Source organism: Sorex fumeus, unplaced genomic scaffold (assembly GCF_029834395.1).
Source record: "Sorex fumeus unplaced genomic scaffold, SorFum_2.1 ptg000053l, whole genome shotgun sequence".
In the NCBI taxonomy this organism is placed as follows: domain Eukaryota; kingdom Metazoa; phylum Chordata; class Mammalia; order Eulipotyphla; family Soricidae; genus Sorex; species Sorex fumeus.
The window spans coordinates 2,143,038-2,159,792 of record NW_026606110.1 but is presented as its reverse complement, the minus strand read 5'-3'; the positions used below and the strand labels follow the sequence as shown (position 1 = coordinate 2,159,792).

At 41.4% G+C, this 16,755-nt stretch overlaps 1 protein-coding gene across 4 annotated transcripts in view; it reads right to left on the bottom strand.

Annotated features, from left to right (window-relative positions):
* Nucleotides 1–16,755, bottom strand: part of VPS13B (vacuolar protein sorting 13 homolog B) — a 667,453-nt gene that overhangs the window by 282,882 nt on the left and 367,816 nt on the right. For all 4 annotated transcript variants that reach the window (XM_056124953.1, XM_056124949.1, XM_056124951.1 and 1 more), the window contains exon 29: nt 11,498–11,609. In XM_056124953.1, coding sequence (XP_055980928.1) covers nt 11,498–11,609 — 112 coding nt within the window. The remainder of the gene's footprint in view (nt 1–11,497; nt 11,610–16,755) is intronic.

Below are 16,755 nucleotides of genomic sequence, written 5' to 3'. Positions count from 1 at the left end.
AACACCTAACCAACAGTAAAGTTTAACAAAATGTGAATGCAAGATTCGAAAATATGATTTCAAACTTATGTTATACACCAGGTAAGTATACACTAGTTAAATTAAACCCATTCTGCCCAATAAGATTCTCAGTTCTGGGACAGAAAGCATGTGCAAAGAGAAACTGATTCTGCTCTTTGTTTTATGAGTAAAAGGTAAAGGTAAAGGTAAAGGCCCTCCCGTTGATCGTCGATTTGCTCGAGCGGGCCCAGTTACGTCTCCATTGGAGACTTTGTTGTTACTGTGTCTGGCATATCGAATACTCTCGGTAGCTTGCCGGGCTCTCCGAGAGGGGCGGAGGAATCGAACTCGGGTCGGCCATGTTGGCCGCTTGTAAGGCGAACGCCCTACCCGCTGTGCTATCGCCGTAACCAAGGAAAAGGATTCATGTCTTGTAGACTTTATTTTGTACCTCCAAAACAGAATCATAATGCTTTTTCCCAGTTTTAGGGTCACATCGGAAGCTCAGGACATACACCTGGCTCTCTACTCTGGGATGGGTCCTGGCAGGGCATGGCAGGCAGGATATGCAGGCCAGGGGTCACATTGGGATTACTGGCAGGGGAGACAGGAGCCTCGCCTCTCCTCTCCTCTCCTCTCCTCTCCTCTCCTCTCCTCTCCTCTCCTCTCCTCTCCTCCCCTCCCCTCCCCTCCCCTCCCCTCCCCTCTCCTCTCCTCCCCTCCCCTCCCCTCCCCTCCCCTCCCCTCCCCTCCCCTCCTCTCTCTGTCTCCACTTTCTCCGCGCCCTCTCTCTCCAACTCTTACGGTTCCTGTGAGAACAGAAATGTGCTGAACATATCCCCCAGAATCCCACCTCTGAGAGCCCCCACAGATGGTGGTTATTACTCCAGAGTGATGACTCCTGCTACTGCCGCTGCTGCTGCTTTTTTACTGCAGAATGGTAAGTCAGAAACGCTCAGAAGGCCAAGGAGCAAGGGCATTATTACCAAGTAAAATGACTTTCAGAGGTTCCAAAAGGAGCAGGGGTTCTGCATCCCATTCCTAGGTATTTTTCCAAGGGGCATAAAACACAGGTGTCTGAATGGATATTTCACCTTTATGTTCAGAACAACATTTACTGCTATTCGTGATATCCAAGCTAAGGAAACAAACGATGTGCCCGTCGATGGATGATTGGATAAAGAAGCTGGGATAGGCAGCTAACAGAATACTACTCTGCCACTGAGAGAGGAAACTGCCTTTTGGATAAAATGGGCAGAACTTGGGGTGATTATACTGAGAATTCTGAGCAAGGACGTTAAAGACAATTGCCAGGTGGCCTCATTCATATATGAAATTTTAAAAAATCCAAGGCAAACTGACAAAAAGATGAAGTCAAAACCCAACAAAACTAACTTTTAGGGGCTGGGGAATGGCATGGGGGTTAAGGCCTTGCAATCCGCCAACCCTCCCCCCACCCCCCCAGTTTGAATCCCCGACGTCCCCAGAACACCACCAGGGGGATCACTCCAAGAAGGCTAGGAACAGACCCTGAATACCACCTGGTATGACCCAGCTCCCACCCCCAACCCCTGCACCCCCTCAAAAAGCCTTCCTAGTGTAAGTGAAAACTAGAGCAGGCAGAGGAGGGCGGAGGGAGGAATGAGCTGAGGCTTTGGGGTGGGCTGGCTCCAGAGCTCTGGGGACGTCTGCGGAGAGTCCGACACACATCGAGAAGTAAATGCTACGTCTCTGAAAATCTTTAGTATCGGAAGTCAAAGCTTAATCAGAAGGGAAAAAAGGAGAGTTCAAGTAAGGTATTAAAGGACACTTGTTTTTTGTGGGTGGTTTCCCACGTGGAACCAGGAGACTCGGGGCTTTTCTTGTCGATTCTTGACCAATCAAGAATCAATATAAGGGCCCCGCAGGGTCTGGAATCACCCGACTCCCCCAGAGGTGCTTAGGACCACACCCGACAACACATGGGGGGTGCAGACTGCACCTGGTGTGCTCGGGGGACCAGGTCAGGCCAGAGATCGAAATGACGAGAAGCAGCAGCAGCAGCATGTGTGTCTCAATCCCCGGAGAACCTCTCTGGTTCCCAATTTGATTCTTAACACTGTGGTTCTCACTTTGATTCATTATATTGAACACCAAAACGATTTTTCTAATTGTTCCATAACCTCACCGCATAACATTTCTTATTACAAAACCACTTTGAAAGCTAAAAAATCTGTATTTTAAGAAAGCCGAAAATGCATCCAAAGAACAGAACATACTAGGAAACATTGGGATAAACAAGATATCTCACTTGAATAAACATCTATGTAAGAAAATCAGTGGAAAGATCTGAAGTCGAGGGGAGACTCAGGGACAGAAGAAGATATGTGTTGAGTTGTGGGGTTTGGTTGTGTCAAAACTCAAGCACTAAGAATGATATTAAACAGAGTTGCTCTCATCAGATGATGTTTCCAAATGGCATTTTAACACCAAATTGTCAAGAAGATTTTAAACAACGTTTTAATTAATGTACTCATATTGAATTACTTGGCCTCAGCAGTTCAAATGGTAAGAAAGAACACTTCAGGAATGTTTTCAGTTTCTGATCAGTACCAATATATTCTCTCTATTTTTATTTTTTGGTTTAAATTTTATTAAGGCACTATGATTTACAAAGCTGTTCATAACGGTTTCGTTCACACAATGTTCCAATCCCAAACCCGCCACCAGTGTCAACTTGCCTCCAAGAATGCAGTAATGCCCCAGGTTCTTTCCCAGCTGCTAGAGAGTTTTGACAGGCACATTTTTACGTTTGGTTGTTGTAGTCGGGGTCTCCTGCTCAGTGTTGACTCCGTGGTTTAGATACGCACATACACAGCTCTACATCACCCACGTGCCTGGGGCCCCTGCCCAGTACCGCCCATCTGCATCTTCTTAAGTCTCCACTTGATCTCTTGCCTCCTCTGGCATCATCTTTCCTATGCCCAGGGTAGTCTAGGTATCCCAGATATATTTATTCTTTGAGGATTACCCTAAAAGCTATTTTGCTTAGGAAGACAAGTGAGTCTTCCTTTTGTAGTTTCTCAAGTATGCTAATGCTAGGAAGTCTGGAAAGTCCTGCTCATAAAATATTGAAAGTTTTTAGGTTATTAACAGAGCCTATAAATAACAAAAAATGTTTTGTTGGTTAGAAATATTCCTTCATGTTTTGACCTAGATCATCTAAAAATTACAGCAAAAATGGGCAAAAATTTCTGAACATGATGAAACTGAAGCAAGTCCATGATATAAGTTACCAAACACTGTATATATAAGATAATCTCAATCTTCAAGGAAGACACAAAGATACACATACATGGCTAAAAAAGAGCTAATGGCCAGCAATGAGGGAGGCAAAGGAAGGAGATGGCAGCACGCGGATGAGAGGGGCATGGGGCTTCCTGATTCAAATATGCCATCACCACCATCATCATCATCATTATCATCATTGATTCTGGGACCACAACCGACTACATCAGGGCTTATTCCTGGCTCTGTACTCAGGGATCACTCATGGTAGAGCTTGGGATGGGTGGGTGGGAGCTATACGCCATGCTAGGGATCTTTGCAGGTCAGCCATACTCACGGCAAATGCCCAGTGTGCTCACTATTCCAGCCCCATTATTCGATGATTTAAATGAGCACTGCCATTTTATTCAAACCATCCTAGAATGCAGGTAGAACAAAAGAGTAGGTTTGCTATTAATAACAATTTATATATCAGTATCTTATGAAAAAATTACCTTTCTATATTTTAATTTGACAAGAATGACCAATGATCAACTAAATTATAGCGTATGCTTTGGAAAAAGGTGGGGTGGAACATGAAATCAATCTGACGAAACTGGGCCAGGGCCAGGAGAGCAGAACACGTGAGCCACTGCTCTGCAGGCAGCAGGCCGCGGGTCCTCAAGCACTGCCAGGCACACTCCTCAACCTGCGGGGGAGCAACCCCAACACTGCCAGACGCGGCCCCCATCTCAAACAAACAAAAAGTCCTAAGTCATAAAACACACCAAAACGTAATTCCCAGGATCAAAGCAACGGCACTGTTCTTGAAGTAGAGGCCTTGCCTGCAGCTTACCCCAGTTCCATCCCGGGCACCACATGGACCCCCCAGCATCACCAGGAACACACCTCGGGGGCCCCTGAGCCCTGCTGGGGTGGCCTGTTGATCCCTGCACCACAGGCCAAAACAGCACGTCCTGGGTCATAGAAACAAACTGCCAGTTCAAAGACAAACATCCAGGGTGGCTCCAAGGTCCCCTGAGCACCACTGGGGAGCTCTCTGCACCCCAACAAAATAATTACAGGCAATTTCTGGGCACAATCATCAGGGCTCATGTTCTGCATGTGGGAGCCCCAGGTTGGACCCCTGGTACCATGAGGCTCTGGAAGTCGACATGAGTACTACCAAGTACGGCCCTGTGATCAAAGGGAAGAAAGGTGAAAAGAAGTCTTCGCTCTCCGTGCCGGAGGAGGAAGCCTGGGAAAGGAAGACGCTCGCTATCTGCCAGAGTCTTTCACAGTGCAAGAATTTTCCGCCTTAAAAGTGACTCAGTCAAAACAGTTTAGAGAAACAAAATCCTCAGTTCAAAAGCTGGGAGAGCACTGGTGTCACCAGCTCCTGAGATGAGTCACGGATGCATCCCCCCCAGCCACACAGGAGCATGGGAAAATGCAGGGACTTTGGCCTCAGCCGGGACCTCCCAAGTCAAAAGCTGCATTTTTAAACAAGACCCCCAGGTGTTTCGGAGGCGTATTCAATCCAAGCGGCATGTCGCTCCACATAAGTCCTAACTCCCTGCAAGTCCTCTCTGAGCCCGATCAGCCTCTGCTCCATGGCAGACGGTGAACACACTCTCACCGGCTCAGTTAAGACACTTACCCGCCCAAATCCCCAAGCAAACTTTCCCCCAGTCTTCACTCCCCCCCCCCGTTAGTTCCGCCCTGCTGGTGGCATGGACCGAATGACCCTATCTTCTCGGTCTCACGTCCCCTAGGCAACTCCTGGGCAGTTCGGGGTGCGCAGACAGGAAGTGCCCTGGAGACCGGGAGAGCAAGGCTTCCAGAAGTTAAGCTGGAGTTCACAAGTGAGCTTCCCCTGGCATATTTCAGGATACAAAAGCATCACTAACTGGCAAAAGAAGAAGCCCGTTATTTCGCATATTACACTTGTATTCACTCTTTCCCAGTCTACTTACTTCACTTCAGGGTCAAGTCAAACCAACTCGAGTCAAACCATCGGTCTGCCTCTCACACCCCATCTCCTCCCATCCTTGTTCTTGCCTGTCCCCGATTGCCTCCATTAAGCACAAATAAAAGAATCAAGAGCTTCTGCGCTCTCCTGAGAAGAGTTTAGGGCCTGAACTCTATGTGAGGAGGTAAAATTGCTGCATTCTTTCTCCCTGTGTCAGCATTCTCCCTCCGTCCATCAGGGAGCAGTTTCTTAATCTAAAATCTTTATTTAGATTTTAAGTAATTAAAATATGGGATCCTTTTGACTGCAATTATTTAACTCAGGTGCAATTTCTCTTATCTGCTAGCTAATACCTTCTGTTAATTTTGGAAAGTCTCAAAAATCATCTCTATTATTTATTTATTTATTTTTGCTCTATCATGTTCTCATTTTAAATTTTTTAACAAATCTGAAATCTTTTTTTATAGTGAGAGTATCAATTTTCTGTTCACAAACAGTACGCAAGATTCTCCTTTCTCCACATTCTGCGTAACACTTCTGGTTGCTGCCTTAACTTTCGGTTTTTGGGTGGCACCTGTAGTGCTCAGGGCGTACTCCTGATTTTACCTTGCCCTTTCGTTCTATCCTTCTACTCTCAGTACATGTTAAGCCATCTGGCAGAGTCTCATACTGCTTTCATTTTGTTTTTTTATTCTCCCGTTCTTTCTTTTCCATTTTTTCTCACTCCCTCTGCTTCCATTTGAATAATTTCCAATTAATCACTCTTTAAGTTCTGCCTTGTCCAGCTACTTTACAAAACCATCCATGAATTCTTAATTTCAGATGCTTAATTTTCTTGTTAATTGTTATCACTTCTGTTTGTGTGACAGACATCAAGTTTAAAAAGTCTAAAAAAAAGAGAAATCATTACTATTTTCTCCCAGAGAAGATATACCTTTACCTGTCGTGCATAGGGGGTGAATCATTTCAGTCCAATCAGAAACTGAGAAGTTGGAGTACGTCTGTGACGTTAGTTAAATGCAATTCATCTTTATTGTAATGTCTTACAGTGCTGTACTGTTCAACAAAGCAGAATACAAACCACAAAAGTAAGGCCCCATAAATTCACTAATAATCAAAACTGCTATAAAATAAAAGTAAAGTAAAATATTAAAAATCTGAAAACGTGAGCCAGAGAGAGAGAGTATAGAGGATGAGTTGCTTTCAGCTGATCCCTCACATGATCCCGAGTGACTCCTGAGCACAGAGGCAAGAGTATGCCCTGAGCACCACTGGGTGCCACCTACAAACAGAAAAAACAAAATCGAACAAAACTTTATGTTCAACTCAACATACTTGTGATGACGCCACACTTCTCGTGTGCTTTCGAAGAAATAAAGGTCATGAAGATTTACTCTACCCATTTTATTTTTGTTTGGTTTGGGGGCCACACCCAGCAGGGCTCAAGGTTTACTCTTGGCTCAACTTTGGCATGACTCCTGGTGGGACTTGGGGGAACACACAGGGGACCAGGTATGGGCCTGGTCTAGCCATGTGCAAGGCAAGTGTCCTACACTATCTCTCCGGCCCCCTCTATCAGTTTTAAAATTTTAGGTCCTACATTTAGCTTAATTTTGAGTTAGTCTTATGTACTGGGTTCAAGAGTTCATGGGGCCATCAAGTGGTCTGAAATGTAGTTTTGAAAATAACTGGTCTTTAACTGTGAATTATCTTGGCTTTAAGACACTTCTAAAATCTCTAAAATTTTCTAAAATTTCAGGTAACTGGGGGGCAAAGTGGTAGTACAGGACGCTCGCCTTGCATGCAGCTGACCCCAGTTCAATTTCCTGTACCACAGATGATCCCCTGAGCACCACCAAGAGTAAGCTCTAAGCACAGAAGGGTAACTGGATTTTCGGGGGAGCAAGTTGGGTCACACTCTAGTGGTGCTCCAGGAACCAAATGCAGTGCCAGGGATCAAACCTTACTGCTTGAAATAAGTGTTCCTCTGTTTCTGTGAACATATTTTTAATCATCGATTTTGTATTTTATAAGCTTGCTAAAGTAATTTATTGGCCCAATTGTTTTTCAGTAGGTTGGATCTGGAAGCCTTTTGTTTTATTTATTTATTTTGTCTGATTGCCATAGCTAGGCCCTTCACTACAAGAGATGAGAACAGAAGAGATGAGGGGGTCTGGGGAGACAGTCCAGGAGTTGAGGGCTTATAATTTCCTTGGTACCTAGCACTGAGCCACTGGTCAGGTTGGGCTGTGTAACTGTTAAGAGCGGCCCTTAGAGCCCCCGTGAAACATTGTCAGCAATCCCTGAGAAAGAAAAGAAGAAAAGAAAGGAAGGAAATTAAAGAAAAAGAAAGAAGAAGGAAGGAAGGAAAGGAGGGAGGGAGGGAGGGAGGGAGGAAGGAAGGAAAGGAAAGAAAAAGGAATAAAGAAGTGATAAAAGTAGTTATCCTTATCTTATTCATGATATAGGGAGAAAAACATACAGTCTTCACTATCAAATGTGTTAACTGTGGAATATTTTTCAGAGTAAGGTAGTTGAAAAAAATGAGAGGAAAAAAGAAATACAAAGAATATGAAAAGTTTTTAAAAAGGAAGTAAAAACATATGGAAAGAGAACAGGAGAGTGGAATGACTAAATTATATAAACAGGAGAAAAGATTAAATGATAGAAATATGAATTTAAAAAAGAACTCTGAAATGAATTAATAAGAAATAGATCCTGCCATTGGTTAGGCATATATGCTTTTGGCAAAATGCAAAAAAAATTCTCTGTGCACTTAGTTTGTCAACAACAACAACAAAAAGTAAGAACATATACCCTATAGACAGAGTTCCTACTGTGTAATTTCTGTGTACATATTTTTATATATTCTGTGTCAGACCTGATGTCAGAGCACTCAAGATCAAAAAAAGATAATTTTTTACACAATATTTACTTTTTGGCATTATATTACTATATTCTATAAAATCAGACAAAGTATTGAAACAGGAAAGGAAATAAGATAGTGATAAGAAGGTAGAAATAAGAAGGCGGAAAGTTAAGGGAAAATATAGATATGGGAATGATAAAGAATAAAGGAACTGGGATGGAAAGATAGTCCAGCGGGCAAGGGACTTTCTTCGCACATGGCTGATCCTGGCTTAATCCCTGGCGCCCCGTCTGGTCCACTGAGCTCTTCTAGGAGTGAGCCCTGAACAAAGAGCAGAACTAAGCTCTGAGCATCACCAGGTGTGGCCCCAAAACAAACAATAAAAAATGAAGACCCTACAGAAAGGAAAGAACAAATCTGGCATGAGTGAAGTAGGAAAGTAACGGAGGAGAAGACTGAGGTAAGAAGCATGAGGATGACAAAGGGAAGGAAGCAGGACTCCAGGAACAGGAGAGCCAACATCCAGCAATGACTCCGGGAGCTGGCCTCTCTGCTGACCTGTCCAACTCTAAGGCAGCTTATCTTTACCTCTGCATTGTTTTTGCGGATTTTAAGAATGCAAATTTTAAAACTGGCTTGGTTTTAAGCAGTGCTGAAGTGTTAACTTGAGGCCAGAGAGCACAACAGCGATCCCACCGCCCCTTCCCACGGCCCGGCCCCTCCCTGCAGTGCGCAGTTGTACTCATCCTATCTCAGGGTTTGTTCCATTAGGGATTGTCTAGTCTCCTTTGTTTCTTTATACTCCATAAATGAGCGAGAAGACTGGGTAGTTGTCATTTACCTTCTGACTCACCTCACTCAGCATAGCACCCTCCACTCCATCCAACCTGCTGCAAACTGTATTTTAGATGAGGCACTAATACATTTTCTAGAAAACTGCTACCAATTTCATAAGTGGGAAGAAATCTTTGATTTCTTGGGGAAATCTTCAACTCCAGACAAATGAATGGTGTTCTTTCCTCTTCAGCATCACCCCAACGGCACCTCTGCTTGAGCTCCCTCCTTTCTTCCACTGGTCTGTGAGGCATGAACAACGAGAGCTGCCTGCAGAGTCGCACAGCTATAAGGCCATCACCACTTCTAGCTGCAGAACATTCTGATCAACCCAAAACAAGCCCCCGTCCTCAGAATTACTTCCTATTTTAACTCTACTGATTTACTTTATGTCTCTATGGATTTGCCTATTTTACACATTTTCTATAAACAGAATCAAAGTATGTGACCTTTCGTGAGAGTACACTGAGATTTTATAGCTACTAAATCCTAGGAATAGAAAAAATGGCTGTAGGACCTTTTGCTTTGCAGATAGTTTTTATTCTAAGTCATTCCCTTTCTGTTTTCTTGTTCTAATGAATTTTCTAGCTCTGCAGCATCTTCTGTGATGGTGATTCTAAGATCTTGAAATAGTTTTAATTAACTCCATTGTAAATTATTTTGATATACAAATAACTTTTGATGGTAAATGTTTATGAAAAAAACTATTAAACTGAATTTGTCATATCTTATAATAATGCCCATCAAACACATAATTACTAACTGGGCCGATGGACCAAAGTCAATGTATAAACCAAAATTTCAAATTCTCTTAGACCTGCAGAGTAGACAGACACACCAGGAAAGTGGTTGGGCAGAAAAGTAATGAAAGAAAGAGTTTAACAGGTACTGGTATTAGTGGATTGTGCAGGAGGGAGTTGTGGAGTCTTCAATTGTGTAGTCTTCAATTAGTTTGTCTAGAGAAACTGACCAAAAGCCTAAAGGAACCCTGTCCTCGAACGCAAACTAATTTTCTGGCAGGTGTGACATACTTCACAGGAAGAGCCAGCCCCAGAAAAGGGCAGGGCAGAAAATGAAGCATCCCACTGACATCCTTTCCGAAGGCTGGGGATGAGGCTCCTTCAATAGGCAACTTTTTCTTTGAACCAAAACCAGTGCCATTTCTAAAGTACAAAAGATAAAATGTATCTAAAAGAATTTCCAAATGCTAAAAATAGAAATATCTCCCCCCAGGAAGAATTCTAATCCTTTTCTTCCACACTGAAGGGGTTTCTCCCCCAATCATGTTGTGGCAGATGTCACAGTAGCTAAAAATTGCAATTGCAAATCCAGTATAAGACTAGACTTAAGAAATTATCTACATCAGCTTCTGTTTCTGTCTTAGCCATCGGTTGATCTGCAAAATATTTCACCTATTCTCTTCACTCCACAAGTGTGAAAATGCCAAGTTAAAAGACTCGAATTGTGATCTTGGCTCTCTCACCATTTGTTTAGACACAATTATTCTTTTGGCTCTAGTTCCCTGGTCCATAAATTAAGAACACTGGATTAGGTCATCCCAAACCTCCTTCAGTTCTGACATTCTAAGACTTTACACAATAAGCTAGCCAAAGCAAAACTTAAAAAATTAACCAATGAGTTCTGTGTTACCAAAAGTCTCATACAAGAAAGGAAACGTGACACACAATTCAAAAGAAAACTAAAACTATCAACTCAAATAAATTCTCAGGTTCCCTCAGAGGAAACGTAGCCGTCCTCTCCAGGCGGTAAATGCATTACATAAATTTGAATCTGTTCGGAGCCATTTACTGGAGAACAGTAGGGATTTATTTTTTTAAAGAGTGAGACTCTGACATCTGAAAGGCAGACCAGCAGGAAGAACAAGACACTTGTTCATCTGTATTTCTGTGACTTTTCTCACTTGGTATTATTTGCAACTGGACTTTTATGTCTGGCAACAGTGTCAACTTCAGTATGCCTGACGGATTATTTTTATCACGTTGATTACATATGTTCACCAGTTCAGTTGTCCATATATGCTTGGTGTGGTTTGCAAGAACTCGGTGACAAAACCCAGAGCATGGCATTTTCACAGAAAGTGTTTACTGTGAAATTTCTCCTTAGAAGTTTGCTTTTCTTTACAGCTTTGATCCACATGGCAGCCACAGCCCTACATTTCAAATAATGGCTTCTAGCTAAATGAAGAAAATGTTCTCAGTGGATCCAGCATGATGACGGTAGGACGCGGTGGTTCGAGAGGGAACTTACTTTTTTTTATGTGATTAGAGATTCGGTCAAATTGAATGTCTGCGGAAATTTTCCAAACTCTGCTTCTTCAGTTTTATGGCGAGTTGGTACTTACTTTCTGTTATTCATCAACACTTCACAGAAATACTTGATTTGTCTGAATGAATTTAAAAACCCACAACTGAAGAAAATCAGAAAAACCTGGTTTTAAATATCAAAAGACCTTGAATGAAAAGTATTTCTACAGGCCACACTCAGTTTTATTGATCAGTGTACTTCTTTTGCAGAATGAAATGGTTGCAAGATAGAACATAAGAAAATAAACTTACTGGTAAATGTCTTTCCTGAGGACAGATCTGCCAAGGGGATTGTCAGCCTGGGGGGCCATGGCAACAGAGCCAATCTTCAGAACCAGGGTGTCCTCTGTTGCTGCCTGATTAACTGCAACAAAAGGAAGAGATTTATGAGTAATGAAAGAAATCTGGGCACAACTGCATACATATTGGAATGATGGAATAGAAACACATCCAGATAAAACAACACATAATACAACAGAAAACATGCCTAAAATAAAACTACTTGATGCTTTTCTATTTCCTTTACATCTCATTTCTCTTATAAACAATTAAATTGGTAATAAACAAGCCTCCACACAAAGCATTAATATATAAGGTACTAAATTTCTAAGCAGTAGTATGAAAGCAGCAGTTAGCTGATTCCATAATTTTATATTATTGCATCTTCTCCCAAATGATTTTAGCCAGTTTTATACACTATATTGTTGTCTATAGATATATCAAAGGCTACGACAAAGTCAGTGATACATTCTCTAAGTCATTTAAATTTATCCAACAACAATTCACTACAAGATACATATACACAAATACACTATTAACACCTCATGCTATAAAATGTCACAAAATCAAAAAGAAATATATTGGTCACAAACTGAATAAAGAAAAAAATCCAAGTCACTGTATAATATGCAAGTACATTTCAAACGATTATTTGGGGCACTTCCGTATTTTAGTAACTTCTAATGTGAAGTTACTCCAGAAATAGCAATTGTATACCTCTGTATATGTTCTACCTCCCAAAGAAGTCTCAAGTTAAGGCGATTAATTACAGATTAACGAAAGTCAAAGAGATGCCAATTCCAATACTTTTACTTATACTGAAATATACTTTACCATTTGTTCTCATAAAGAGCAATGGTTTTTCTGTATGTAACATAAAATACAGATGTCTCTTTTTTGAGGATCCTTTGGGGTGGTCAGGGGTTCTTGATGGCCCTACTTATACTAAACTTTACTCTTTTTTCTCCAGGCACTGATTCGGCTGTCAGTGCTGTTTCAAAATTGTTAACGTAATCAACTTTCTGGGGTTTGAAGAAAACATACACCGGAACTCCTAATTTCTCTCCAGAACTACCATCTGCCCAAATGAAAGAGAAAGGACTGGTTGCAAGCCTTCAGGAGCAGCCTGCACAGAGCAGGCCTGCAAAGGCACACAATCTGTAGTTCCCAAACTGTGGTGCCCAAGGAATGCAAAAGCTCAGAGATTATTTCCAGCTGCTTCAGCTGTATACTTGGTAGGGTCTGCCTTAGATTAGAGCAAAAAAGAAAGTTAGCATCAAGCAAACCAAAGGAGTTAGGAAGAAGATACTCCGCGAGGAAAGCAAGGACCTCAGATAAGACGTACACAAAGAGTGTGGCAAACGGCAGGGAGGCAGGGGTTTGAGGAAGGACAGCTACGAGGGAAACGTAGGTGGGTTACCATAATAAAATCAGTGTGTTGATGCCACTATAAAGGCCGAACTTTCAAGAGTTCGCAGAAAAAAAGATCAAATAAAGAAGGACTTCTGCAGCTGCACGATTTCCAAACGACCAGAGGTCTGGCTTGATTAGAGGTCCTTATACTATGAACACTGCTCACATTTCACAGATCTTGAATTTTATGCCAACCTTATCAAACAGTTCCATGTGGGTGAAACCTCTGATTAAGCAGCAGGCATCAATTAAATCAATAAATAGTAAGTCTGGAGAATAGACCATACCACGAAAGTGCAATTAGTGTACTTGCTAACTGTTCTTGCAGCTACAGATACTACTCGCATATGAAAGTCCAAATGCAGTAGAAGCGCTGCAGCAAATGAGGCCCACGTGGGAGGAAAACGATGCACTTGGTGTTCCACACAAAGCAGAATTCTGTCTCTGCTAGAGCCAAAAGTATTCTCACTAGCTTAGTTTATAAAGATTCATTTTAAGACAATGACAATGCAGATCGTTCACAAACTAAAACAACTGATTTTATTATGGAAAGTATTCAATTTTTGAAAACAGATACTTGCAAAATAAAAACGTAAGGATATGTTCGTAAAAGAAAGTGCCTCGGGTCACTTCTTCAGTTACTTTATAGTTAGAAAGAAGCAAGCTTTCTTCTTTTCTGTTTACTACACCTGCATTTACTAGTTGGACCATATTCCTCCCGAAGCATTTTTAACATGAATATGAGCAACTTCCTTTTTTTAACTGTTTTTTAAAACTGAGACTTGTGAGGAGCTACTCATGCTGTAGACTCATATTAGACCCCAAAGAGTTCTTTTTCTGGAATAAACAGCAAAAGCTAAAAGTCGAAAAATGGAGGCTCAGACTCTTGACAAGAACAGCACACCATGCAAATAATATTCAAGTCAAAAATTGGGTTTTCTTAATACTTTTATAAAATATTAGACAGTTGACTACAATATTAAAATTATTAACTGAATCTTAAACACAAACTATCACAAAGTTTTACAGTTAATAAATACGAAATATACCTAAGCGTGAAATATTTTATTGGGGGAGGGGCAGATAGTGTGTATATGTGGTATAAAAAATAAAGTTCATAAATAATTCTGAACCATTAAAGTTTGTATCTGTAGCAAAAAGCTAAAAGAGCAAGAGCAAAACATTGTTAGATAACACAAGACTATTGCTTGTAGCAATTTTCTTAAACCCATCAGAAAAACAGTTTTTGGAGACTTCAAATTTCCTTTTATTTAATTAATTAATTAATTAATTAATTAATTTGCTTTTTGGGTCACACCTGGCGATGCACAGGAGTTACTCCTGGTTTATGCACTCAGGAATTACTCCTGGTGGTGCTCGGGGGACCCTATGGGATGCTGGGAATCGAACCTAGGTAGGCTGTGTGCAAGGCAAATGCCCTACCTGCTGTGCTATTGCTCCAGTCCCCCAAATTTCCTTTGAGAGCCTCAATATAGGGGACTGGAGCAATAGGATAGCGGGTATAGCATTTGCCCTGCATGAGGCCAATTTGGATTCAATCCCCTGCATCCCATATGGTCCCCTGAGCACTGCCGGGAATAATTCCTGAGTGCAGAGCCAGGAGTAACCCCTGAGCATTGCTGGGAGTGACCCCTCCCCGCCACAAAAAGCAAAACAAAAGTGAGGCTCAACATAAACAATACAGTAAAATCCCTGAAGTCTCAAGAGTATCTGAACTCGCTATTGTGCAATGCTATGCTATCTAAACCTTAACCATAGTGATAGTTTTACACAAAGCTATCAACAAAAGGTTAGTTATAGGCGGAATCTGCAGCTGAAAACAGTACGATAAGTGTAGCCTAGTGACTGATGGGAAATATTGAATCTAGCTTATGAATTCCTCTGATCAATAGGCAAAACAGTTTTTGGCAATAATTATAACATAGTTTCTGCTCTCAACATATTCGCCGGCATCTCCTCTGGAGATGTGCACTTTCTTAGCTTTACCTCTTTGACCTGAGTCTGCTGAAGGTGGGAACTTGCTTTCATTTAGGGTGTGCTTCCCCATGACTGTAGGGGACTTGGCTTTTCTCACTCTGGAGAATCCTGTGGAGAACACGTATCTTTATTGACTTCTCTCCTTTATCTCCCAAAGAAACATGTTCTACTTCAAAAACAAAAGTTTCTGCTCTTGCTCTACATCATTAATCATCAGGGAGATGCAGATCAAAACCACAATGCGATACCATCTCACACCTCAGAGACTGGCCCACATTCAAAAGAACAAAAGCAACTGATGCTGGCGCGGATGTGGCAAGAAAGGGACACTCCTTCACTGTTGGTGGGAATGTCGACTGGTTCAGCCCTTCTGGAAAACAGTATGGACGATTCTCAAAAAATTAGAAATTGAGCTCCCATTTGACCCAGCAATACCACTCCTGGGAATATATCCCAGAGAGGCAAAAAAGCATAGTCGAAGTGACATCTGCACTTGTTTGTTCATTGCCGCACTCTTTACAATAGCCAGAAACTGGAAGAAACCTGAATGCCCAAGAACAGATGACTGGTTAAAGAAACTTTGGTACATCTACACAATGGAGTACTATGGAGCTGTTAGAAAATATGAAGTCATGATATTTACACACAAGTGGTACAACATGGAAAGTATCATGCTAAGCGAAATGAGTCAGAAAGAGAGGGATAGACATAGAAAGATTGCATTCATCTGGGGGGTATAAAGTAACAAAATATGAGATTAATACCCAAGAATAGCTGAGATCAGCACCAGGAGGATTACTCCATAGCTTAGTGGCCAGCCGGGCATTCTAGAGGAAAGGGCAGCTCAGATAGAGAAGGGAGCACCAAATAAAGGGTGTTTGGAGGATCTTCCCAGGAGGGGAGATGCATGTCGAAAGTAGACTATGGACTGAACATGTTTGCCACTCAATGCCTCTTTTGCAGACCACAACACCCAAAAGGAGAGAGAGAACACAGGGGATTGCCCTGCCACAGAGGCAGGGGGGGATGGGGGGATGGGGGTGGGGGGATATTATCCATGGTGGTGGAAAATGGGCACTGGTGGAGGGATGGGTATCTGATCATTGTATAATCAAAACCCAAGCACAAAAAATTGTAAATCTACAACTGTACCTCATGGTGTTTCACTAATTAAAAAAAAAAAGTTTCTGCTCTGATGTATGATGTAGAAACATTTCGCTATATTATCACCCTCGTTAAGGCACAGTTCACCCATATTTTCATTATAGTTGATTTGATAAAAATTTAAGAAAATGTATTTTATAAGATTTTGAGGCACAAAATGAATACTATGTTCTTGACTTATTAGACCTTACTAGAGTGATTTATAAAAGAAACCATTTTTAAAAAATGGAAAAGCTGCTTCAAACACGTTTTCCTTATTTATTTAGTCACATCTTATCTTTTTAGGTATATTAAAGTGACATTCAATCATCCATAACACGTACATTCCAAATCTGCCTATAATTTACACTCATTAAATGGCGAATATTATGTGATTTCACTGAAATAAAAATTCTTTCATGGGAGAATTACAAAATTTGAATTGGAGCAAAATGATGAAAAAGACAGGATCCAAGAAAAATGAAATAAAATTAAACATAAAATGTGAAAATCTTTCAATGCTTTCATGAATTTTTCTATTTGTATTTTATACACAGATCTATGACAACAGGTATAAAAATACATACATGTAGGTAGAGATATGTTCAGAGACAGGTGGAGGACAAACAAAGCTGATAAGTTCGTATGCAATGCAAGGTCCAAGTGACAAAGGTGTA